The following is a 26,179-nucleotide window of genomic DNA, read 5'->3' as shown; positions in this document are numbered from 1 at the left end:
TTTTGAATAAAAAAAATAAAATAAAATAAAAAAATGGGTTGCAAAAGCTTTCTCGGTCTAAAATGTTAACTACTTCTTTGCCTGCCATAGAGTTCCCTGCTATAAACCTAAAACGTCAACTATAATGACCATTTCCCCTCCCTCTTTTTGTTTAATTTTACAGTGTGAAACATACTCTAGTTGCATTAAATGACATATATGCTTTTCTTTGCTGCAATCTACTGCTGTATGTATTGAGTGGTATGCAATATATATGTGTCCAGCTGCATTCAGCTCCAGCTCCACGAGTCCTTGCTGTTCTCCTGTTCAATTGATTACAAGATAAGCAGTAGAGTCAATGTTAAAATCTGTTGTGCAGAGATTTCTCCCTTGACCTTTGACACAGGAAGTGAAGTGAACAGGGAGGGTGAGGGGCTTCACGTCTTCACCGATTAGCTTTGCAGATGTAAACTTCCTGCCGAGCGTGCGCTTTGTGTGCGGAGAAAGTTTCTTCTCAGGAAGGCCGGCCTTGCTTGTCGCTGGAAAGTGGGGCGAAACAAGATAGTGAAATTTCCTCGTTGATTTAATGGCCCCTCCTCACAGCCTGCATAAACCCAGCTGTGAGAATGAGGAGGCTCTCTGTCTGCGCAGTACTGTAGATGCAGATTGTTTTATGCGTATTTGTCAGTATTTAAGTATTGGGGCTTCCCAGCTTAAGGATATAAGAGTTCACACACTGAGCATGAGTTCACATAGTTAAAATTTTTCTTTTTCTTTTTTTTTTTTTTTAGGAGCCATTACAAAACCAGGGAATCAGCCTTTTACTTATTTGTTCAACGGTTGAGTACACATTATCGGAATGGTTTCCCATACACTTCTGGTGCATGCCAGCCCTGCTGAGGCATTGTTTGGTGTCGGGCAAAAAAAAAAAAAAAAAAAAGAACGGAGGAAGATGGGCAGGCTGTTAGCTGTAGTTTCTCACACTGGGCCTCAGGGCCTGTTGGGCTGTGGGCTTCGTTCCTGCGTCGAAGTCCTCCTGCCTTTTCTGCTCAGAGCTCTGGGATCCGGGAAAGAGCTGCAGACTCTGGAATGTTTTGACTGCTGCTTTTATTTCGGAACAGTATTCTGCCGGAATGTTCCAGCGTTCGGTGTCTGAGAGGAGGGAGGATTTTTTTTCTTTCTTTTTTTTTTCTTCTTCTGCTTCTTCTTCTTCTTCTTCTTTTTCTTTCCCTCAGGAGACGAATAACCCTCCCTGACCATTACGCTGCATTTAAGGCGGATGCGCTTTTACAGGGCAGCTTACGAATCAAAGTACACAAGCGTATTCGAAAGGTTTAGAGAGCAGCGAGTGTCTACAAAAATATTAAAGTGAACACTCTTAAAGCCAGCTGCAGTGCCACAAGGAGTGCTGGAATTGACTATCAACCATCAACTAGCCTGACAAACGTGATATACAATACACATACAGTACAATAGTGTGGTCCTGAAGTGCTCTCATTTATAGATGGTACAAAGTAGAGTACCACTAGTATTACTGCTTGACTAGTAGACCATTGCAGGCTTAGAATGCAGCAGTATTGCAGTGGCCTAGTGGAACTTGCATTTTTCTTCTTTTTTTTTATTTTTTTCATTTTGCTGGGACTTCTCCAACAGAAACAATGCTGACATTTTTTTCAGCTGATCTTCTTTTTCACTGACCTTTCTCAGTTCAGAACTCCCAGTGGGGTGTGTTCAATTTCTGTTCTCTCTGAGGTCTGACCCCACCCCTCACAAACACACACACACACACACACGCACACACACACACACACACACGCACACGCACATGTACACGCACGGACACACGCATTACAGCATCTGTAAATCATTCCAGAAGAAGCCAGGAAGAGCGGAGAGGAAATAATGTCCATCTTTAATCAATGGGCCGTTTCAACCAACCCCCCCCCCCCCCCGCTTCAGAAACCCGGGGGCCTGTGGCAGAGTCACGCTCAGCAAGGCCCCATGAACGAGCGGTGCTGCCGGGCACCGGCCGAGGAGGAGGAGGAGGAGGAGGAGGTCGAGGAGGAGGGAGGAGGAGGAGAGGGCGGGAGCGCGGGGCTTAGCGTGGGAATGAGGAGCTCTCGGAGCGGGGCCACTGTGAAGGTCCTTCCTCTCTGGCTCTCTCCCTCTGTTTTTATTGTCATTTTTGAAATGTTTGGCTGCCGGAACCTTCTTTTTGCTAATAGCGCTCCTGTCTCTTTATTTGAATGGAGTCATCTGGTCTTCTCTGCATTGGGAAATGCACTTCCTTCAAGAAACATTTTGTTATACCAATTTGACTATCGCTGGAATATCTTATAAAATGGCGGATTGATTATCATGAATCAATTAGTGCATGGCTCCAGTAGATTTGTGTCAAAGAACTTGCTCCTATTGTTAAGGTGAGCTATTTATATGCAACATGTGCATTGTAAATGGACCAGGACCAAGTTTTTAAACGTTATACATTTTTTATACATTATATAAACAGACAATAACTATATGAACAAAACTAACTAAAAAAGAAAATTACTTAGCATCATAGTTGTCTGATCTTGAGAATAATTTTTATTATTATTTTATGTGTGTGTGTGTGTGTGTGTGTGTATGTGTGTGTGTGTGTCTGTCTGTCTGTGTCTCCATTAAAGTTTTGTCAGTATATTTGTTCACTCTGTTTTTCCATGTTTCCCATGATAAATCACAATAGCCTTTTTTTTAACCAAAACACATGCAGTAATATCTGCGCTGGCGAAAACAGCAAAATGGAGTTTTGGCAACAACAAAAAAATCATATTGCTGGAGGGTAAGAACTGCTTCTTGGAAGTGCGATTGGACATACAGATTACACATCGCATTACCGTTGGTTTTGCGTGCCTCGAGGGGGAATGCTTGGTATTCCCGAAGCCGCTGGTTGTGTACGCAGCCCGCACTCTTTTGTTTACATTCTTTCCGCCCATTGAAAGTTTGCGCTCACAAACAGCGCGGGCCCCGGCTGGTTCAGGTCCATGTTTGGTAGTCTGGGCGCCTCACCTCGAAAAGGACGAAAGGAAGCTGGTGAGGGAGGGGCGCTGTAGGTCAGAGACAGTCTTTAACATCAGATTGTGGGATTAGCAGAATACATGAGTAAAATTATCCCTGCCGTAGTTATGGCAGTGTTGTTAGCTGTGTTAGCTTAGCAGGTGCCCCTTCTCTGTGTTAAGTCATGCTGCTGTGTTACCCTATGCTTTGTCTGTTTCTCATAGTTTTCCATTTTACATGAATAATTCTTGCCTATTATCGGGCCTCTTAGATTTACTCCTGTACTAAGCACCTCATCTGACAGGCCTCTGATCTCCTAACAGCTGCTAACGGGCTTGTCTGTGCACAGGTGTGGGTAGCAGAATGCCCCTCTATTACTAGATGAAGTTGCCTATGAATTCCTCTTACCTGCGTCCAAACCACTTTTCAATGTGTTTTTTTCCCTCATCACATGTCCCATCTGATTTGTGGAGCATTTGTGGGTTTTGTGAAGCCAGGAGTAACACGTATCTCTCTCTCTATGTATGTGCGTGTGTGTGTGTGTGTTCCAGGATGAGTTATCAGAGGACTGATGATGATGATGAAGAAGCAGCTCGAGAACGCAGACGCAGGGCTCGGCAGGAGAGACTGCGCAACAGGGAGAACGAGGAGGCGGCTGCCGTGACAACGGAGAGCACCACGATCAACAACACCAACAGGGTAACCTCCAAATCCTAACGGAAACACCCCCAAACAGAACCCATCCCAACCAAACCTCAACCCCTACAGGAAACACCACCAACAGGTAACCATCCTCAACCATAACCCTAACCCCTAACAGGAAACACCACCAACAGGTAACCATCCTCAACCATAACCCTAACCCCTAACAGGAAACACCACCAACAGGTAACCATCTCCAACCAAAACCCTAACCTCTAACAGGAAACTCTACCAACAGGTACATCCTCAACCATAACCCTAACCCCTAACAGGAAACACCATCAACAGGTAACCATCTCCAACCAAAACCCTTACCCCTTACCAGAAGCACCACCAACAGGCAACTATCTCCAACCATAACCCTAACCCCTAACAGGAAACTCTACCAACAGGTAACTATCTCCAACAGCTGGGTGCAGCTAAATTCAAAATGGGAGTTCTGGGTGGGGGATTGGCTGGTCCTGACTTAAGCACCCTGAAGTATAATATAGAAAAAAATAGTATGGAAGGCAAATAACAAAGCTTTTTATTAAAAGCAGCAGTGACTGTCTCTCGGCTGCGGGACATTGCGCAGGCTTACTGCCTCTTACCCAGAACCAGGAAACAGAAGGCCCAGTCTGGCCCGTTCGTGTGTTCCCCTCTCTTTCAATAATGCATGCGTGTAACCCGGTCCCTTTGAGAGGAAACTCCAGCTGCTGTAACCGTATCCCTGACGAATCGAGCCTCCGGCTCTTCTCTCCGGCTCTTCTCCTCTCTCCCGTCTGTCTGTTCCTCTCCGATGGCTTTCAGCTGACGCTCTCCGCGCTCTGCAGATCAGAGATATCCGCGGCTCAGGGGTATAGACCAGGTCACTGCGGTGGATGTGATGGACCTGATGTACTTTTGGTCATATTTTAGACCTTGTGAGAAGGCTCACCCCACTCCACCCCATTTTATGTAGAAATTGACAAAATAATTGGGGGGGGGGAAACATAGAATGTGGCCCAGATTTTGACAAGATCTCGACTTTGTTCCACCAGAATCATGCAGATGTGCATTGAGCGCATTCATCGGGGCACAATGGCATTGCTATCGTTAGCCGTACCAGTTCTGGGCGTCCGGTGAACCGTTGAGTCAGAATTCGTTGACCTCTTTTGGTATGTGTGCGCGTAGCTGTCGGATGCGGGACCCACAGCGGCATGCATTTCAGCTATGCGGTGCGTAAGCAGAGGTATGCGGTGGAAACCGCCATTCAACACCCTCGCGGAACAATCCGGACCGCTGTCCGATGAGCCCATTGAAGAAAACGCGTCAATGAGCTTTTGTGTCCGCAGAGGGCGACTGGTGTGTGTGTGTCCAAATGCCAACTCTGTGACTTCATGACCTTAAACTCGAGCCAAATAAGAAAAATCAATAGAATTATCATCCTGCTTGTTACCCCATTTATGTGGTTTATTTTGTCCAATTGTATTTTGATAATTCAATTTTAATACATTGACTGGCACATTGATTTACTGATTTTTTTTTTTACTGATTGATTCATTATTTGATTTACTAATTTTTGTTTGGTTGATTATTGACATTTTGATAGATAGATTTTTTTCCTTTCATCCATTGATTCATGGAATGGTTGATTGATATGTCAGCTAATTGATGATTTCTTTAATGGATTGATTGTGCAATTAATTTATTGGGTGACGGATAGATGAACTGATGAATGGATTTGAGTGATTGATTGATTGAGTGATAGATCAATTGATGGATGTGTTGTTTTATTGTCTTACGGCAGTGTGACGGAGTCGGTCACCACGGTGACCGAGGTGGCCACCGAGGACGACCAGGCGCTCCTCGACAGGCTGGCCAAGCGAGAGGAGCGTCGCCTGAGGAGGATGAAGGAGGCGCTGGAGAGGCAGAAGGAGCTGGACCCCACCATCGCCGATGGCAACGATAACGGCCAGGAGGAGCAGCCGGAGGGCCGGAGGGGACGGCACCGCGGCGAGGAGCAGGAGGAGCTCAACGACAAGGCCCCCGAAACCAACGCCTGGAAGGCGGAGAAGAAGGAGGAGCCGGAGGAGGTGAAACGTCAGGAGAAGGAGGCGGCCGTGGAGGAGAAAGAGGAGCCCGCACCCGTGGAACCCCCAGCGGAGCCCGAGGAGCCGGAGGAGGAGGCGCCGCAGGAGGAGGTGGAGGAGAAACCGAGGAGGTCCTACCTGAGAGAACAGGTGTGTTCTTTCTCCATCCCGCAGTCTAAAATGTACATTTTTCCAGCACCTATTCCAGTGAACATTTTGTGTTGTCCTATTTTGTTTCTTTTGCCTTCGGAAAAAAGAAAATCCAAAAAGATCATGCATAAAAAATAAAGGATGACATTTATTTAATGATTTTAATCTGGATGTTTGAGTTCTTAGGGCTAGTTATTTAATTTGGCAGGAATTGTAACACAATTTTATTTTATAGGAAGAGGTAGAAGAAAAAACTGTCACATCAAATAAAGAGGTTGAAGAAATAGCTATTATTTCAAACACAGAGGTCGAAAAAATATTACCATCTAAGGTGGAGGAACCAGAAATAGCAAAGAAAGAGGTTGAAAAAGAACCTGCAATTTCCAAACCAGAGGTTGAAGAACAACCTGTGACATCAGAGGAAGATAAACCTGTTAAATCAAAGAAAGAGGTTGAAGTGGAACTTATCATATCAAAAAATGAGTTTGAGGAGAAACCCGTGGTAGCAAAGGTGGAAGCCAAAGAAAAATCTGTGATGGTAAAGGTAGAGGTTGAGGAAAAACCTGTGATCACAAAAGAAGAGGTTGAAGAGAAACCTGCGATAACGAAGAAGGACATTCAAGAGAAACGTGTGATAGCAAAGAAAGAGGTTGAAGAGAAACCTGTTGTAACGAAAAAAGAGGTTGAAGACAAACCGTTGATAGCAAAGAAAGACATTCCAGAGAAACCTGTGATAGGAAAGAAAGAAGATAAAGAGAAACCTGTTACAACAAAAAAAGAAGTTGAGGAGAAACTGGTGATAGCGAAGAAAGATGTTCAAGAGAAGCCTATGATACCAAAGAAAACGACTGAAGAGAAACCTGTTTTACCAAAGAAAGAGGTTGAAGACAAATCAATGATAACAAAGAAAGGTATTCAAGAGAAATCTGTGACAGCAAAGAAAGAGGTTGAAGAGAAATCTCTCCTTTCAAAGAAAAAGGTTGAAGAAAAAACTACCATATCAAAAAAAGAGGAGGTATTCTTAAGATGCTGATATCACAGTTGAGTGTGATCCACTTGAGCCAAGCTTCACCCATAAGCTGGATAACTCAAAATTTCTGGATAAATCCTGACCTGAATTTAATTTGTGATTTCAAAATGTTTTGAGATTTGACTTATCCAGTCTTTTGCCTTATTTTGAATTTGTGTGTGTTCAAATGGCATTTCTTCACTGTTTACAGCACCAACGCTGTGTGATGGAGGCACTGTGTGCTGTTTCCTTCATTGATAGGACGCATCACTGTGATTTACGGTCACTGTTTGGTCACGTGTGAAGTCACGGTGTGGTTGATGGTGCAGGCTGTGCTTTTCCGCTTGTCTTGACACCAGTCTTGCGGGTTATTCCCATTGTACTTCACTGCTTTAGCTGTCTTGCTGCTCTGAGCTCACTGAGTTGGGCTTGGCTGAAAACACCTTTCTGTCGAAACCTTAGCCTGGATTCAATCAAAATCTGTCCTTAACTTTGACTTGCAAGTAAACATATTTTCATATTTTTTCTTCACAATTACAGTTTGACGAGTTGCAGTCGTTTTAGTGATTGCCGAGCACGCCAAACAGTGTTTGTGAAGGAATGAAATTGCTTTTGTTATTTACAGTTAAGCTCAAGCATTGATTGAATCTCAGCCTGTGTCTCAAGTAAAGATCCTAATCCTATTTGCTGATCTTCCCAAGTGGTTATGCTTACTCGGTTTCCCACTTTTTTTTCCCATCAAGGTAATAGAGGAGAAACGCAAAAGTCCCTTCATGAAAGGACAGGTAATAGTCACACTGTGTGTGGTTCGAGCCCTAAAGTGATATTGCTTCTCTTTGGATGTTCCAGGCGCTTCTGAAAAAAGGAATCATTTATGCTTTAAGGGCTAAATTGTTCTGATGTTCTGAGAAAAACCTGCCCTTTATTTGCTGAGAATTAATGGTTGTGCTATTTTAACAGGAGGCTGTGGAGGAAAAGACAAAATGGTCCATCAGAAAAGAGGAGGTTAGTCTTTCATTTCTCTTCCTTTTCTTCAAGCTTTTCTGTGTTTTCTGCCCAGGGTATCGTACATTGTAAAAACTTTCCAGATATGCTCTTAATTGACTCAAGGAGTCAATTAAGAAAACCGATAAAGATCTTTCAAGAGGGAAGACGCTGGAATATTTGTCTTTTTCCACCATTGTTACTGTATTACTTAGGCTTGAATCAAGGTGAATTAGTCTATCATAAACATCGATGTTTGTGATCTAGCTGTGTAGTGACGACAGAGAAGCCTCTCTCCAGTGGAGTGTCACAATCACCTGTTTGTTTGTGCATGAAGGTGTTTGAGAAGAAGGTGAAAGAAGTCACTCCACCGTCCAAGCAGCAGAACGGAGCGGTCCATGACAACACCTCCGCCAAGCACAAGAAACCCGAGAGGACTCTGAGGTGAGCAACGTCTACTGACCGAAACATCTACTGACCGGTCTCGATCTGAGACCCAGTGTTCAGTTTGAACTCAAAGAAAAAGGCGAGCTCCCGCTCAATCTGTGACCTGGCTTCAATCAGGACTTGTCTATAACTTTCAGTCAGAAAAAAAAAGTGCTAATGTTTTTTTTTTTTGGGGGGGGGAGGGGGGGGCTTTTCATTGGCAAGTTTGACTCAGTAAATGTGTGTGTTTGTGGTGAAAAACGAAATGCTTTCATTTCAAAGCTAAGGATGAAATTTGACTGAGTCCAGGCCTGTGTGCCAGATGTTATTCGCTGTGAACGACTTCAAACTAGGATCTGAATCACGATTCGCGGGGGCCATATTAATACCAAAAGTATCTCCCCAGCTTTGAGCATAGCTTCCCCAAGCAGAACTGCTCTAATTTACTTCAGTCCCCCGAGGGCTGGTACAGCAGGGTAACTCAGGTTAGCGTGTCACCTGAGAGGGAGTCGAGACTCACTGAGTGCATGCCATGTGCTTGCGTGTGTGTGCGCGCGTGTGTGTGTGTGTGTGTGTGTGTGTGTGTGCGCTGGTGTATGTGTATGTCTATGTGTGTGGGCATGCATGTGTATGCATACGTGTGCGTACGTTCCTGTGTGTGTATGTTTATGTGTGTGCGTATGTATGTGCGCTCGTGTGCGTGTGTGTGTGTGTGTGTGTGTAGCCGTGGGAGCATGCGCTCACCAGAGGTGGAGGAGCAGGACGATGCCGCTCGACAGGAGGCGGAGCGCAAGCTGGAGGAGCTGAAGCGTCGCCGCGACGATGCGGAGAGCGAGGAGTTTGAGAAGATGAGGCAGAAGCAGCAGGGGGCCGAGGCCGAGCTGGAGGAGCTGAAGAGAAAGAGGGAGGAAAGGAAGAAGGTCCTAGAAGAGGAGGAGAAACGGAAGAAGCAGGAGCGCGAGGAGAAGAAGGCCAAGGAAGAGGTAGGCAAGCCGTGAGAGAGAGAGAGGGAGAGAGAGAGAGAGAGAGAGCGAGAGAGAGAGAGAGAAGAAAAGTGAAAAAAGAGAAACAGCGAGTAGGAGACAGGATGAGAGAATGAGTGAGGAATTATCCCCGACATTGACACCTGGGAAAGCCGTCTCACCCAAACAACAATGGCCATTTGTGATGCAGTGACAAAACATACAATATGTGCCCTGTTCTGCTTGAAAAACGATCGCAATTCGCAACGAAAGCCGTGACCGTATCGAGTGTGCGGCAGCGAAACCGTAATCGTCGGTGACATTTTGGCCGCTATCTGTTCGAAGCCTGCATAAGCCTGTCTTTGTGAGGCCCGCTCGCTTGGCAGACGGTCCGACTGGGCTCCGAGCCGGTTAGCGCGCCGCCGTTAGCCGCTCGGCTGCAGTCGGAAAGCCGGCCTCCCTCGTCCGTAACCCGGCGGGACCGGCGAAAAAAACAAAACGCAATCTGAGCTGCGGTCTAAGCGGACGGCCGCCTCCCCCGGTGACGCGCAAAGCCGCCAGTGCCGCCCCCGCCGGTGGAATGCGCTACGCGGCAGTTTCGGGTAGGGCTGACACGGGGGCCGAGCCGTCTGCCGAGAGGAGCGGAAAGCGCCCCGATCGGCCCCACGCAGCCGCCCACCGCTTGAGTCCGTGCCCAGCGCGCGGTAATCCGCCCCAATCTGGTCTCAGACGCCAGGGCTGTACGCATCTCTGCCACACGGCAAAATGTCAAAAAGTGCTTTTTTACTGTGATAGAGAAAGCTTGATCTCACTTGGATTCTTACATACTCTTTCACGGTTCGTTTAACACTGAACATTTTTGCTGTGTGATACTGGGATTTCAGAGCGATAATCCCGCCCACTTGCCCGTGTGAACAATATCTTCCAGCCAATCACATCAGCTCAGTGAAGGGAGGTCAAGGGTGAAGGCAGCGCTTCAGACCAGCAGTTCAGGCATAAACTGTGATATGCAGGGTGGTGGTTGAATAGTGAGAGGAGGTGCATGTCAAATAATGTCACTCTTCCACCAGCTACGCTCGGAGAATCTGGCCAGTATTAAGCTGTAACGACACTGGCAGAGCTTATCGTAGTGAGCGCTGTTGCCAGACGGTAACGTGAGAGAATCTTGAGATCTCTTGAGATCTGACTGTCTGGGTTCCAAGACCAGGAGAGATCAGGTTCTCCTCTGTGCATGTGTGTGCGTGTGTGTGTGCATGTGTGTGTGCGTCTGTGTGTGTCTCTCTTGCAGGAAGAGAAGAGGAAGATGAAGGAGGAGATTGAGAGGAGGAGGGCGGAGGCTGCGGAGAAGAGGCAGAAAGTGGAAGAGTCGGGCGACGGAGAGGGCAAGAAGCCGTTCAAGTGTGTCAGTCCCAGGGGCTCCTCCCTCAAGGTCAGCCTCTCCCCGGATGACCTTTAACCTCTGACCCCGTTCCCAAAAACACGCCCCTCGCCCTTCCCTGGGAAAGCTATTAAAGAAACAAAAAAACTGTCACAATTAAGAGCCCACAATTGCTGCTTTTATAATAGCTTTGTAGCTTTGTACTGCATAGCTTGTTTACATGCAGTAGCTGTAGTTTCCTTAGCCAAATGTCTGTGATAAGTTTAAATCATCAAATGCTGTTCAGCCTCAAGCCCCTTGTACTGATGGTCAGTTCTTTGGAGGTAAAAAGAAAGACATTTTTGGGTTGAGAAAATCTAATCTCAGTGAGCTCGCGTTTATTTACACTGGGCCTTCTGTGAAATGCTTCTCTTTGATCTTCTAAGCCTTGACCATTTTCATTTTTTATTTGCTTACTTTTCTAGTTGGCATAGACGTCGTGATTTTGGCTGTGCTTGCTCCTGTTTCCAGCCTGATTAAGCACTTTTGAGTCCATCTGTAAATGCTGATGAACCCGACTCTTCCTTCCACAGATTTACTTTGTCATCATGTTTACTGTATGTACAGTACGTCTACACACGCAGAGGTTGTGCTGTGGGGTGGTGTGGGAAGTGTTTTTGGTGGTGTAGTTGTGTGTTGTGTGTCTTTACTGTCCACAGGGGGTTGAATTATGTGAATGCCTCCTGCTTCCGGTTAAAAAAAACGTCCCAGCTACACGTGGGAGTTCGGTAGAAGAGTTATCCTTTGTTGTTAAATACCAACACGTACGCCCTTTGTCAAGGTTTCATTTCACATATCAAAACAATGAAAGGGGTGCGTGCGGTAGTGTATATAAACTTTAAAGTTCATAAATGAACAGTTACTAAATCCTCATTTGGCATCTGTGGCTTACAAGTCTCCAAAGATCCCATTACTGAGGAACTGGGTCTTCTTAACTACTGAGACGATGGTGCAGAAGGACCTTTCTGTCTTCAGGCCCGATCTTGCTGCTCATTAAAGTATTTTTATAAGACAAATGTGAAAATAACAGGCAATCTGTGCTCCCATACCTCCATTCAGTTATAGTTTAAGGGCATATTACTCCACCAACAACGAACTGAAAGGAGAAGAAAAAAATAGCATTTTATGAAGTGTACACTTCTCATTAAATGTTAACTTTAGGGTTACAGGAAAGCAATTAAGTTAACAGAATAACTGCGCTCAAATAATGACCATTAAAAATACGCTTGAGATTGAAGAATTTCCTGTGGAGGGGTAATTTGGGAACTCCCACGCCTCCCTTCCCGGCAGCCGAGATGCCGGCTCTTTAAAAAGGCGGCAGCTTTCTCTCTGCGTCGTTTTGCGGTTTAAAAGACACTGAGAAGATAAGAATTTGAACAGAACATTCAAATCTCTTATGTAGTGACCTTCCTGAAAAATTGGAAGTAGTTTGTGTGCATGCGTGTGTGTGTGTGCGTGCGTGCGTGTGTGTGTATTTGCGTGTGTGTGTGCGTCTGCGTGTGGAGCATGGTGGTTTTAAATAGGCCTGGATTCAGTCAGTTCTTCACCATTTTGACTTGAGAGGAAATGCGAATGGTTTTTTTTGGCGAGTTCATTTCGACGGTTGCTGAACTCAGTAAACATGGTTTATGAAGAAAAATGATCATTTTAATTGAAGTGTGAGTCAATTTTGAGGACTGGTGTTGATTGAATCCAGGCCAGAGTGACTACCTCACAGAGTCATCACGTGGCTCCTTCCTCGCCGTGTGTGAAATGGTTTTTTTTGACTTGTGCTTACAGATCGGCGAGAGGGCGGAGTTCTTAAACAAGTCTGCTCAGAAAAGGTAAGAGCTTCGACCGTGTTTGTTTTCTTTTTTCTTGTCTGCTTATTGACCACCTCTTTAACTGTCCTTCTACTTCCACTTAATATGTAGAAAAATAATTGACGTAATAATGACAGTTCTAGTTATGCAGCACTTTTCTTGCATGATGGCCATATGTCATTTTCATAGCAGAATGACAACAGAAAAGCAACAGCAACAGAATCATAGGACAGTTGCTGTTGAATGGTTGATACTGCATTGGGTTTTACTCTAATCTTACATAAACAGTAAGCCTTATGGTGTGTAGTACATTTGGGTGAAAAATTGGTTAGTTCACCGATCGATCAATCAATTAATCAATCAATCACTGTCTTTATTTTGTGTATCTCCTTTCACAAATAGGTTAGTTTCACACAGAGCTTTATAGTGGCCATTTTCCCGAGGGAATCAAATAAACCACACACAAAAAAAACCCCCATTGCAGCCAATGTGGGAAACAAGTAGAAAAAGATTCCCCGACTCCATAAAAGGCGATCGAGCTAAACTTCTGGAAGATATTATTTGTGAATACGAGGACTCGCAAGTGAACGCAGCGACCTCTGCAGAAGGGCTCGTCAGTTATCTGGTGATTAATCGCGCCTCTGCTCGGCTAGCGGCACTAACAGATTTTGGGCCTGTGGTTTCCGCAGCGCGGTGAAGCCGACGCACCTTCCCGTCGTCTCCAAGATTGACAACCGACTGGAGCAGTACACCACTGCCCTTCAGGTGAGAGGGTGGCCCTGGCACATGGACACGTGATCTGGATTTAAACCAGCTGGCAGCGTCATTCTTTGGCCGTTCTTTGGGTGTTTTTGAGGAGGCGAAGAACTCCCGTGACAGACGTGGGAACTGTACCCTGCTGTCCCAGTACTCGGGGCAGGGATGTTACTTGATGAGTCTTGACACAGCATGATTTCCTGGTACAGCGGTCCTCCTAGCAACAATGTTCTGCCTGACAGAGATGGTATCACTGCCGCAATATATTTTAAACCTGTATAGTGCGGATCTCAGAGTTGACATAGTATTCGTCCTCAATCCACAGTATCACAGTATGGTTTTAGTCCGTTTGTCAACAGCATAAAGCTAACCTTGTGCTATCATAAGCATGACATAACATCCATCATAGTCAGTCATTGCAACGTATGACCAATGGCAATGCACTGTCGTATTTGCAGTGAAATGTCAGAACAGATAATAAAATGACCTAATCCACATTATTGTGGCATACATTGTGGTGTCATGCCATGCTTGTGACAGTGTTATGTAGCCTTTACGGCATACAGTCCTAGTATTACTGTCTCTATTTTAAATGTGCACATACCCCTCCTCCTCTGTGCAGTCCAGCAAGGATCCCAAGTCCCCCAAGGCGGCAGCGGCGGACCTGCCGGTGGTGACCGACGGGATCCGGAACATCAAGAGCATGTGGGAGAAAGGGAATGTGTTCGGCTCTCCGGGGAGCCCAGGGAACACAAACAAGGTAGAGCGCCATCTGCTGTCAGTAATACTAATAACAACAACAACAATAATAATAATAAAAATATTAATACATTTGTTATATGCTTTTTTATTGTTATAATAATACGATTATTGATTTATATAGCATCTTTTATCTCAAGATTTCAAGTCGCTGTGCTGCAGGAAAGGGTCGACACCTTAGCACTGCCAATTAATAATAATGATAGTTATAATAATTATAAAAATAATAATAGATTGTGAACTAAAACTCCCCTCAGCTTGAGTGTGTAGCCTGGTTGATGAACACCTGGCAGCCATTTTGCATCAGAACTCTCAGTGCAGACCACAGCTGGAAGAGAGGAAGGGATATGGAAGACATAATGTCTGGAGAGAGCCAGAGACGAGCAATGGAGGACATGCCCGTTATGCCCTGCTGACCCCCGCCCCGCCCCGCCCCGCCTCTCTCCCCCTCTCTGAACAGGAAGCTGTGGGCATGAAGATAGGCGTGGCCGGGCGTATCAACGACTGGCTGACCAAAACCCCCGAGCCTGGCAAAGCTGCCGCGGCCAAGCCTGCTGTAAGGAACCGCCGTCACCATGACAATGCACAGAACACATTAGCTAGTCAGGTGGTTAGACAGCTGGTTAGCTAGCTAGTTATCATTCATTAGGTTCATGATTTTGATTTAACCACAGTGTCACACAGAGAGTCAAGTCAGTGGATCTAGGGTGTGAGAGAGTGAATCTGGAATCAAGAGCATGACAGACAATGTGAAATGGAATCCAGCAAAACAGATGGGTGTTGTGCAATTGTATCTTTTCAGTGCCTGTACTAGACGAGTATGCAACAGCAGATATGCATTTGTGTAACGCACAGTGAAAGTGATAGGCTTACAAGATCGCATGCAGACTATAAAAGGTCAGTTAGCCAAATCAATTTAGAGAGTGCCACCTGGTGGCAGGACTCCAACTTATCTCTCCGTCTCAATTTCACTCCTCAAGCCACTATTGTGCTATTGTTAAACTGTTTGCCAGGAGTCGAGGCTCAAGTGTATTTACACAGTCAGATATCAATGGGAATTTGCAGAGTCATTTTAACCTTTTAAAGGGGTAGTTTACACTCTGTACAAGATACTCTGAGTTACTTGAAGTGTATTTTCTGATTTAAATCCACAAACCCGTCATTGCCCCTACACCAGCCATTGTAAAGTTGGCAGGTCATCAGAGGCTTCTGTAAATATCTAAAATATCCTTGATTGTACACAAAAAAAACTGTCTGGACCAGTCAAAAACATAGACTACATCTGAAATAATATGAACAAACTGCCGGAAGAGAACTATCCCTTTAGAAGGTATATACATTTACAGCTGTAATTCTGTATTTGGCCCCCAGGGGGCCTTTCTCACGGTCATTTATTCAAAAGCAGCACCAAAGGTCAGATTGCTGTGGCCCCCGAATAGTACCTTTAAAGTTACACTTGTGCCATGCTATTTTGCTATCAATATACCAGCCCTTAATTCAATTCGTTGGCATCGGCCAGCACATTCTAGCAGGGAAAGCATGCAGTATTTTCTTGTTGTACCATTTCGGCCTTCTGTTTATTTTGACAGCTAAAATTTGCTGTAATGCTCCAAACTGGTACACTCTGTGCAGCAGATGCTAACAAAGTCTCCCCAGTGACTGAGCCTGTGTTCGTGGACCGTCACGGTTTTGGTACAGCGCACTGTGACTAGTGAGGTGCATGCTGGGATATTATCCAACATTCTGCCAGCAAGTTCTGGGGAGGGGAAATAGTGTATTCGCTTGCCCACACTAGACTGCCCTCTGCTGGACAAACTGTGTCTGCAGCTGTCAGAGTAACTGAACTGAAGGCGATCGCTGCTTAAATCAACGGTGCTTTGTTCCTGTATCGGACCGAATTAGAACACTTTCATGAAGGAAATGTCCAGTCTACAGCTGTTCCTTATGTTTTTATGACAGAATTGTCCTGTGAAATAAGTAACTGGGGCTCATTAAATTATAAAGAGCGTTAGCTGCCATTGAATCCTGAAAAGGCCCTTGGTTTGTCTTAAATCAGTCAATCTTATGCTTTTCACAGTTTCACTTTGCTCTTCTATTCTATTCTTGATTCTAATTATCCTGTTTTCTATTGGTTTGCATTAATTAACCTGAAGATAATGATCCTGTTTTCCTCCTCCTCCTCCTTCTTCTTCTCTGCTAGCCAATCGTTTTTGCTCTGCTTGGTAGTCCCTGTCACTCTCCGTTCTCCTTGGACTCCTCTCTCTTGTGCTTCTCTTGCCTTTCCCTCCACGGCAGGTATTGTATGTCTGTTCATGGCTTTGCGTTTGTGATTTTCTCCTGCTCTTTCTGTGTAGTTAAAAGTGAGCTGAATTAAGATCGATTCAGCTTTACTGGTCAAGGAAAGTTTGCTGTTTGTACACGATTAGCAAAAAGGCAGAGATCAATATTTATTTATTTATTTATTTTTAAATTCTGGAAATCTTGACTTTGATCTTTTTGCAAACAGTGTGCAGACTGCAGACTTCCCTCCAGCCTGAATCTTTAATCAGCTCCGCGGTCCTGTCTCCTGCTGTGGGTTTTTACACGCCCTTCAAGCCTGGGAATTCCTTATTTCTTGTTCTGATTAAACGACTAGACATTGGATTTTGTCTGCATTTTAGCACATGTGTCTTAGCCTGTATGTTTCAAAGAGAAGCCCACTTTGACCACTTTGACCATGCGCAAAATGTCAGTCAAGTGCCTTTTGTAACAGTGAGTTAAGGGCATAGAAAATTCTGGCTCGTTGCAGTCTCCTACTGTACCGCTATCTCTGCAGAGAGCCAAATGGAGAGCCATTTGGGAGAGGACAGATTGTGGACAGACTCTCTAACCCCAGGGGTTGATGGGAGTCACCATGGTAACAGCCTACTCCAAAACTCTATGGCCTCACCATATTCTGAACTCTGTATTCTCAACATTGAAAGTCCACCTACAGTTGAAGCCAAACTATTCAAATTGAATGCACATTCTGAAATAACGTGCTGTCAATTTGAGGTTTGGCACTGGAAAATAGCACCAGAAACTCCACAGTTACCATCCAGAGACCCTTCTCCTGGTTAAGAGAAAGAAGGGATGAAATTATAATACTGTATTTGAATTTTTGGTGAGTCTTCAGAACCTGTAACTCTGCCCAGAAGACCTTTACCCTCTTACTTTCAGAACAGAATGTAACAGCTAGTGCAAAACAGGGATGAAACTTGCAGTAATGTGCACGTAAGGTTGTAATTAGGTTGGGGGGGGGGGGGGGGGTAAATGTTGTAGCAGTGTTTTTAAAACGTGTATGTTTTTACTACAATGTTTCCACAGTCATATTAAACTGCCAAAATGATTACTCAATGAATCTTTTCCAGTGCACAGTCTCTTGTATATAACTATTAACGTAAAAGCAACCTCTTTTGATTCCTTATAGGGATATATTTCCCCATTTTAAATGGTAAAAGTCTGTTTGTTACCTCAGTTCCTCTCTGGATGACATAATGCTCAGATTTCTGTTGTTCATTACAGGACCTGAAACCTGGTGATGTCACCAACAAGCGCAGCCTATGGGAAAACAAGGGTTCCCCCGCGACCAAGGTAACGGCCATGGAGACGTGAGCCAAAACAAACAATACCATGAGCTGCTATAAAGCCATTTGGGGATAATGATGAAAGATAACAATGTTTGTTAAGACTGCAGATGAAGTAGCGCAATACTATACCATAGAAATATGATTCATGTTGTAATCTAGAACAAGCGCTGCATTTCCTCTTTAGGAAACACAGCTGGGATTCAGTCAAAATTTGTCCGTAACTTTGGCTGGGATTCAATCAACATTTGTCCTTAACTTATTCATTTGTCCTCAGCAATGACTAAAAGTAGAGTTTGTGATGAAAATATGTAAATGTTTAACGCTTGTATTTAAGTCAAAGTTAAGGAAAATGTTTATCTTAAGCAGGTCTTAATCTCACTCTTTGAGGATAACTGTATATTTGATATGAAATAGAAAAGTGATATATTTACCTAATAATACAGTCATACAGAATCATTCAGCAGTCCCACACAGAGTTAGGTAATGAAACCGCACAAGCTGGAGAAGTAGCCTAATGCTGGACTGTTGGTTGTCTGTTTTATTTTAAGCCTTCTCTTAGTTAGTCGACTTCGCCTCTAAACCGGAGATGAGCAGAAGAGGTAAACCGCTCAAATGAATGTCAATGCAAAGCCGTCAGCACTCGTGGCTGAATGATCTCACTCAGTTTCACCAGGGTAACTGGCAGCTTCGATTATTAATACCGCATAACTCTCTGGACGGGATGCCTTCCGGAACAGAAAACGAGTTAGCGAGGGCTTTAAAAAAAGGGACGGCGAATTTGAACTCTCTCATTTCAAATCGCGGTTTTGATGGCAGACTCGTCCGATGGCAGCGGTTCCAGTCAAACGGACGCAGATGCCTGCCGCGTGCTGCAGCTTACCGCACCTTGCACACGCGTCAGCTGCGCAGCTATCAATAGTCTCCATGGCGACCTTTGGACGAGGAATGGCATTCCGCAGTCCCCCGTGGTCCATTCGCAGCGCCGTGGCGATTTTATTTTATGCGGGATGATGTTTCAATAAAAGAGCGACCGTAACGGCGACGGGGGTTCAGAGAGCGCGTCCAAGTTTGGCAACAGCTGCGCGACCGCGGGCTAGCTGCGGAGTGCCATAGCTAATGCGCCGCAACTATCCGGCTTTTCAGGGTACAAACCGAGACGCGGTCAACCGCGGCCGACCACTTAGACAGCAGGAAACAGCGCTGGGCAGTGTTGACGTATAACGGCACCGAGTTGGGCAATTAGTGGTAGCCAGAAGAAGCATTGCGAATTCATTCTTCACAGAAACCTGTCAAATTGTGTGGTGGCTGGGGAATTAGAGATAATGATTATAAAGTTATGAAGATTTATGACAGCTGAGAGGTTCATAGGTGAACAGCATTGCTCTGTGGCTTTTGAGACAGGGGTACAATGGAAGTGATTTCATCACAGTAGGTTTACGGGTCGTTAAAAGTTTGGAGGGTTTTGGGGTCACAGTCACAGCCTTGGAGTTTGGGGAATGCTCTGGCACCATCTTTGCGCACCCCAAAACCTTTGTGTTCTCTCTTCTGCAATAACCTGTTGATGTGGTTCACAAAGTCAGCATTTTTCATCCTCTCTCGCAATCGCAGATCTTTCCACTGATGGCGTGGCACATACAAATAACACAATGCATTATGGGCACAAGTAGTCCACCGATTTGGACCATTGGCTCAGAAAAACATGTATTCAATTTGTAAACACATAAATAAAGGCTGTCGATTTCTTTTGAATCTCAACCTTTTGGATTGTGTTTCACGCACTCATAAACAAATTTATATGTGCAATGTTACGAACCTGAATTTGATATCTAGTGCAGCATTCACTGGCAGAGTCTTCCGTTCCTGTACACTCGGCATGGCACAATGAAATTGCTATGTACTGTAATGGCCTTCAGTGGAAAGAGTCCAAGCATGGCTTAGACACAATGCCACAGCAGAAGCAGACTGTTCTGGTTCCTTTCTCTGATTTCCTCTCTTTATTTTTCTTGGTGTTTTTTTTTTTTTTTTTCTTTGACCGCGATGTGGCAGGTGGCGATCGGAGGCAAGAGCAAAGCGGTCACCAATGGTAAGGGGCATTTCTCATCTGGGAGGGGGAGGGAGTGTGTGTGTGTGTGTGTGTGTGTGTGCTGTGGTGATGCAGGGTGACTAGTTAGCACATGCACTACTCTCTTTTTCACTCTCCTTTCTCACTGTCTCTCTCTATGTCTCTTGCTGTCTCTCGCTTTCTCTCTTGTTCTCTTTCTGTCATTGTCACTGTCTCTCATTCTCTCTTCTATTTTCTATTTCTCATCCTATCTCTCTCTCATTTCTCTTTCTATCTCTCTCTCATTCATTTCGGTGTTGGCAGGTGCCAGGCTTCTGCTCCATTGTAAATCAAACCTGTTTTGTTCGCTTTTTTGTCATAGATCTTTCTGAAATGTCAGTGCTGGCACATTCTGCTCTAAAATTAAATTTGCCCGCGACCTTGCATCCTGGCACACAGAACTCTGATAGCTCCAGAGATGGCAGAACTGTTTTGGTTATGTCCCTCCCGTCCCCACAGCCACCCCCCCCCACCCCACGCCACCCCCCCCACCCCCCCAGTCCCCTTTGAATTCGGAGATACTTTGCTGGTGGTGCCAATATTGCACAGCACAGCTGTTTGATTGAAAGAGTACAGCCAAGTTCTGGGGATTATTAACAAAACAGCACGTAGCCAAATGGCATGTGTGTGTATGTGTGTGTGTGTGTGTCAGAGGCTAGCTGAAGAAAGCAGCAGGATAGGGACAGTCCCAGGTTTCTCCCGTTTGCTCGTTTGATGATGGCAGAAACACACCGCTGTTCTTTCCATCAGTCACCCGATCCAGACAGCGACGGCTTGGTCAAGGTTGCCCCGTTCGGCCAAACACGTACCATTCACCTCGACCCCTTCTTACATGAATGAAATTTCATTACATGGCTGTGCAGTTCTCCAAATGCGCACCCCCCCCCCTGAAATAACAGCGACTGAAGGGCGGACGACGACAGGACGCCCATCAATCACGCAAACGAGTGCCGGGCCAGGCGCCCGAATGGGAGAAAAGCATTTGTTAGTGCATTGCGGGGACAGCCACGGCAGTTACACAATCCCCGAGCCGGATTTACAGGGCTAACGCTTCTCCCTTTAAGCCTCATTTATAGCTGGAAGAATTAGCACCAGGCTACGTTATTAACAAATTTTTTTTTTTGCAAATCGTCGGTCATTTGTTTTACATGTACTAGTTTTGAATGACACGCTGGAACATTCACGGTGTGCAGCCAACTAAATGGGGACCAGATGTGCTTCTATTAGAGTTATAAATACTCTATCGGGGTTGAGTATGTGTGTGAGTGTGAAAATACCTGTCTGCCTAACCCCATAAGAACAGCTTTAGTAGAAATATGCAGGTGAAACTCTTCTTTTTCATTGTTAAATGTGACAGGTTTATAGTCTTTCTCTCTTGTAAAAATAAGACGGAGGAGGTGGGGTCTGGCTTTGTGAGATTCTCTTAGGTCCCTGGTGTCTGTTTTAAGACTAATGACAGATGTCTCTCTCTCTTTCTTTCCCTTTCCCTCTCTCTCTCTCTCTCTCTCTCTCTCTCACTCTCTCAGCAGGGACGGGACATTAACCATACTGAGTCTGAGACCTGAGAAGGCCGGAATCAGCAAAAAAAAAACAAAAAAAAACACACGACACACTCCTTTTTTTTGCTTTGTATATTTTTAATACCAAAAAAATATGATTAAAAAAAAAAAAAGATAAATAAATGGAACCCCAGGGTTGGGGGTGTGGGTGGGGGGGTGGGGGTGGTTGGTGTGCACCAGTAAAAGGAAGCATGATGTATATTAGCACTGTGTTCAGCCCCCCGAGAGCCAGACATGGCCGTTTTAAAGCTTACTGCTTTGCACATGTCCTTGTACTCTCATTTTATTTTTTAAAAAAAGAAAAAAAAACTATGCTGTGAAATTTGAACTTTTAGAATTTTTATAGCTTTGAAAGTAATTTAAATGAGTAATTAAAACTCCGGAATCGAAATGAAAGGACCCTGCCACCTGACGTGGACGAGAGTTATTTTAGCCCAATGATATTTGTTCTGCCGGTTTGTCGCCTAAAAGGTGGTGCCACTGGTCTCTTCATACTGTACGTACCGGGCAGATTGGGTCCTGTTAAAACAGACTCTGACATCACAGAGAATCCGAGTCAACGTTAGCGTATCAGAACGAGTCCTCAGGCCCAAATGGGATTTGCGGTTAGTTGATAGTGGTACTGACTTTAGTGGGTCACTAAAGAGTTCAGGACAAAAATACAAATATCTACTCATCACTTAATATGTTTAATTCTCCCACTTATTGATGCTTTTGAACAATGGTCTAAGTAATATATGTTACTACATATATTTATTATTGAACATTACCGATATATGTATCTCACGGCTTTTTCATTTGAGATTTGTGCACACACTTTGTACTCCTAAATCGATACCAGCCACTAGAAAGCATTTATGAAAAAAAAGTAAAAGAGTTATCATTATAAACGTATTCGAAACTACGATTTTTTTTTTGTTTGTTTTGTTTTGTTTTATTATGAAATTTTATTTAACGGATGTTTTGCTGTTGTTTTCTTCCTATTTCGCCGGATATGGGGGCGACTAGCCTCTTCAGACCTGATTTGTTTCGACCCAGCGTCTCTCTCTCTCTCACTCTCTCTAGAGACGGCAAACGAAGCCCACAGTGTGAACCCGACACGAATGAATTCTGTTTTCGAGAGAGCTTTTTAGGGTCTTTAAGCCTCTGTGCAGAGAATGCCGAAGACTGCAGCCAGTTTACTTGCAGGTTAATTCTCCACGTGTGAGCCTCGCTTTCGCTTGCATCCACCAGTGCTTGACGACGCTAAGTAAGTGCAAAAAGCCGATGATATACAGGTCAGCTGAAACCTCCTATAAGACAGCATTTACACATTCCCTGACAAACATGCATTGCAGCAAGCTGTATAAACATATTTTACTACAGTGTATTTCTTGGACATAAAGAGCTATGCGCAGCCATAGAAATGTATTCCTTATAAAGTATTAAGAAATGCTCGTGAAGTTTCTTTTTTTCTTCTTCTGTGAGCAGTACTTTGACAGCTCTGTAAAAGTTGATGTCAGTTTACGGTCTCATTTCTCTTAAATTAATCATCCATAATACGTGACACAGCTTGTTGTTTGGACTTGGCAAGGGATTGCAGGTAGAAATTAGCCTTTGCGATGACTCTTTGTACTTTGCCCCTGTGAAATACATTTATTAACCACTATGAAGATTCAAGGCCCAAAAAGCATGAACATGTCCTGCTGGCTTCACGTTTTTTTTATGAGGGACAGTTCAGTTCACCCTGAGAACACACACTATGGGTGTCAGTGCCAGCCATAAGACACATTCTGAGCCGGAATCAAAGTTTTAGTTCATTGTGAGTGTTGGATGTTCATGATAGACTCTCAATAGAGAATGAATGCGGTCTGGTTTATTTAAAAATGTTTGAAGCATTTCCATGTGCCATTATTACGACTGTAGAAGTTGGGGAATGTGGCCAAATGATCTGTGATGACATTGGATTTATCTCTCATAAGGAATATCCTTAATGTGAGAAGGAAATTATGTAGGGATTGGGGCTACTTCTAGCATTAGTGTACTAAACAGGAAACAAAGCAACCTTTAAAATACCTGAAAAGGTGCTTTCAGGACGACTACCTTTGTTTGGAAAGGTATTATCTTATATGCGGAAACGGCATTCAAAATTATTCTCGAAGTTATATATACCGGGGATAGATATAGAGCTAGGAAAACAGGGAAAAAGCCTTTCACAAACTGCATTCCTGGGCCATTTCAAAACTAATATTGATTTGGTGAAATGATAATATTGCATGCAAATTGGATATCCAGCAAAGTAACACCTTTCTGCCTAAATTCAACATATCTATAAAAACTGCAATTAGGTTAAAATTATACAAATTAATATAAATTATCCCAATTCTGCAGCATGAAGAAATGACCATCAAACCAATTAGATATGTATTTTGATGTTAGGTACTTTGTTAGTGTGGTAATACTGCAGACAAGGACTTGGTTGGCCACGCCCACATCTTGTCTCCTGTTTTTAGAGATATTAACATGCACATTATAAGACTGAGTTTGAAACCAGTGTGATCAGCTTTCATCAGGTCCTGTCCAATGTATTATCGTGAATAATATTGAATATTTTTCCTAACAAAAAGTCTGTTCCTGATGAGAAAGTGAAACCCCCTCTCCTGAAATACTTAAGTTGTGCTATAAGAAAAAAAAATGTATATGAAATTATTCCAATTTGATTTTGGTTTTGTGTTTACATTTTTTTAAAACACTTGTGTATTGTACAAGGATGAAACTATGCAAACTGTGTCCTCACGTGCTCTGCATCTCTCAGAATGTGTATTGTAGTGGATAGTCTATGTCCTCACAAGCTTTCTTTCCTGTTATTTGTACACACCGTCAATATGTGTATTGTTGTATGTGGCTTCATACATGATGGTTTCAACATTATATCAATGACCCTGCAACAGCAATAAATACCTAAATGACCAAAAAAAAAACACATTGTCATGTTTTCTGTTTCTCTTAAAGAAGGGGTTCAGCCTTCCAATGGTGCACACACTGGACTCATACATCTTTTAGTTACCTACAAATTACCTCCGTCTTAGCCGCAGATTATTCTGTAACACTGTTAGCGGAGATTTTTTTAAATGCAGTAACATTACCTCCCAAAAATGTGTCTGAACTATAATCAAACTAATCAACCTACATTCAAAATTACAGGTTGTTCTGCCACATGGCAAAACAGGATACAATGTAAAGAGGAGAGTAAACCTGTATTACCTGTATCAAATGCATACATGCAAATACATATTTTAAATGCATACATTTGTAATACTGGCCATCCCTGACTGCTCTTACAAACTAAATCAAAGCAAATACAACATCTATTAAAGAGGCTTTATACCTTATGGACCTTCTCTGAAATCCCCCTTTGCTGTATGACATTGCCTGCTGGGTTTCGACAGTCTAACAATAGACAAAGCATTCACGCTCCAGCCAATCAGGAAGTGTATGGGTCACATGTGCAGGTAAGGTTCTATTATGTGAGCCTTGGGGCTCGAATCAAGTCGTTTGAAGTCCGGACACCCACGAGTAAGAATCACAACCTCTCCCTCTGGGTATCAGGTAAGCGGATCCAGAATCCCCCATACCTTGCTGTGGATGCATGCTTCGGACTGTAAGAGCTTATTCTAAGGGCTGCGCACTGAGGGGACCGTTGGAATGTCATGTCATGCTTGGCGCTTTGTAAAACAGCAGGATTTTAACAAGGTAGAGCATGTGATTGTGAACTGCATCCCCCTACTGAAAAAGCAACATGTAACAGGAGAAGCGGTTATAAGTGGAACAAAGGGCATTGTAAAATGGTAATCCTTTTTATATTTTACATGACCACTGCGCTCATAAATACTGTGACCGGCAAGGTTAGTGGTGAAGTTTTCTTTAGTTGAGGCTCTGAGTTAACAGGGGTTTTAAAATGGCCCAACTACGACATCCCTACCCCCTCCTCCCTTTCCCCCACCCTACCCACCCCACCTACCCCACCTCTCCACTTTATTATTCTAGGTACACCTAACACATTCAAGTCCATGCATTTAATACCACTGCAGACACATTTAATCGGGTGTGAATTCCTCAGTGATTTCAGGGAAGACCACACAGACACACAGCCAAGAGACAGATGGGCCATGCCACAGTACACATTCTTTTGTCCGCTTGCTGTGTCCAACATAATTTTGGTTTGGATTAAGCATGTTTGTTTGTTGAATAGTATTTTGGTTCCTGTCACACATTTTGTGTTGCCTCCAATAGACTAGATTTTGGTGGCTCTCAGATTGACATGAATCGCTCTTGTTGGGTATTTCTCTTTCTAAGTGTCTGGTTATGACAGATGGAAGTACAGAGAAAATGTTATTTTGTTTTGTCATAGATATCTGAGAATGAGATTCACAGATTGAGACTGAATGAATAGTTGAGGATACAGGAATGGTATTTAACATGTAGTACATACTATATAGTATATAATGTTTTTATTAATATTAATAGTAGTATCTTTCATTCCATAATGTGCATAGGCATATCTCCATCACACACACACGCATTCGCACACGCACACACACACACGCACACGCACAAAATGAAATCTTTTTATTAAGTCTCTGATTTAATTGCTTGTATGTTACAAATCTAATTTTACCGAATGCAGACTGGCCTGATCAAATTATATTTCAAAATTAACCCTTAAGTTAACATGTAGTGGGATTTACTGTCTGAGAAATTCTGGGTGTGTATGAGTTAACCTGAGTCATTCTGGGTTTATCTAGGTTAGTCTGAGTGAGCATGGATGTGTGTTAGCCTGTGTGAGCATGAATGTATGTGAGTTAGCCTGTGTGAGTATTGATGTGTGTGAGTCTCAAT

General features: G+C 43.9%; 1 protein-coding gene across 7 annotated transcripts in view; it reads left to right on the top strand.

Annotated features, from left to right (window-relative positions):
- The window catches only part of LOC135259887 (non-muscle caldesmon-like), a 57,596-nt gene extending 33,335 nt beyond the window's left edge, over positions 1–24,261 (top strand). For 2 of the 7 annotated variants that reach the window (XM_064344797.1, XM_064344798.1), the window contains 15 exons: positions 3,567–3,719; positions 5,492–5,918; positions 6,154–6,933; positions 7,671–7,712; positions 7,888–7,932; positions 8,249–8,355; positions 9,062–9,320; positions 10,588–10,728; positions 12,496–12,539; positions 13,208–13,283; positions 13,897–14,034; positions 14,494–14,589; positions 17,577–17,645; positions 19,688–19,724; positions 21,269–24,261. In XM_064344797.1, coding sequence (XP_064200867.1) covers positions 3,567–3,719; positions 5,492–5,918; positions 6,154–6,933; positions 7,671–7,712; positions 7,888–7,932; positions 8,249–8,355; positions 9,062–9,320; positions 10,588–10,728; positions 12,496–12,539; positions 13,208–13,283; positions 13,897–14,034; positions 14,494–14,589; positions 17,577–17,645; positions 19,688–19,724; positions 21,269–21,285 — 2,431 coding nt within the window. In that variant the 3' untranslated portion in view covers positions 21,286–24,261. Of the gene's footprint in view, positions 1–3,566; positions 3,720–5,491; positions 5,919–6,153; positions 6,934–7,670; positions 7,713–7,887; positions 7,933–8,248; positions 8,356–9,061; positions 9,321–10,587; positions 10,729–12,495; positions 12,540–13,207; positions 13,284–13,896; positions 14,035–14,493; positions 14,590–17,576; positions 17,646–18,189; positions 18,241–19,687; positions 19,725–21,268 lie in introns of all 7 variants that reach the window. The other 5 variants (XR_010331422.1, XR_010331421.1, XM_064344799.1 and 2 more) reach the window with 5 other exon arrangements.
- The last annotated feature ends 1,918 nt before the right edge of the window (positions 24,262–26,179 follow it).

The sequence above is a fragment of the Anguilla rostrata genome, chromosome 7 (assembly GCF_018555375.3).
Source record: "Anguilla rostrata isolate EN2019 chromosome 7, ASM1855537v3, whole genome shotgun sequence".
Lineage (NCBI taxonomy): Eukaryota > Metazoa > Chordata > Actinopteri > Anguilliformes > Anguillidae > Anguilla > Anguilla rostrata.
Note: the sequence above shows the minus strand (reverse complement) of the source record. Positions and strands in the feature narration are given on the sequence as shown.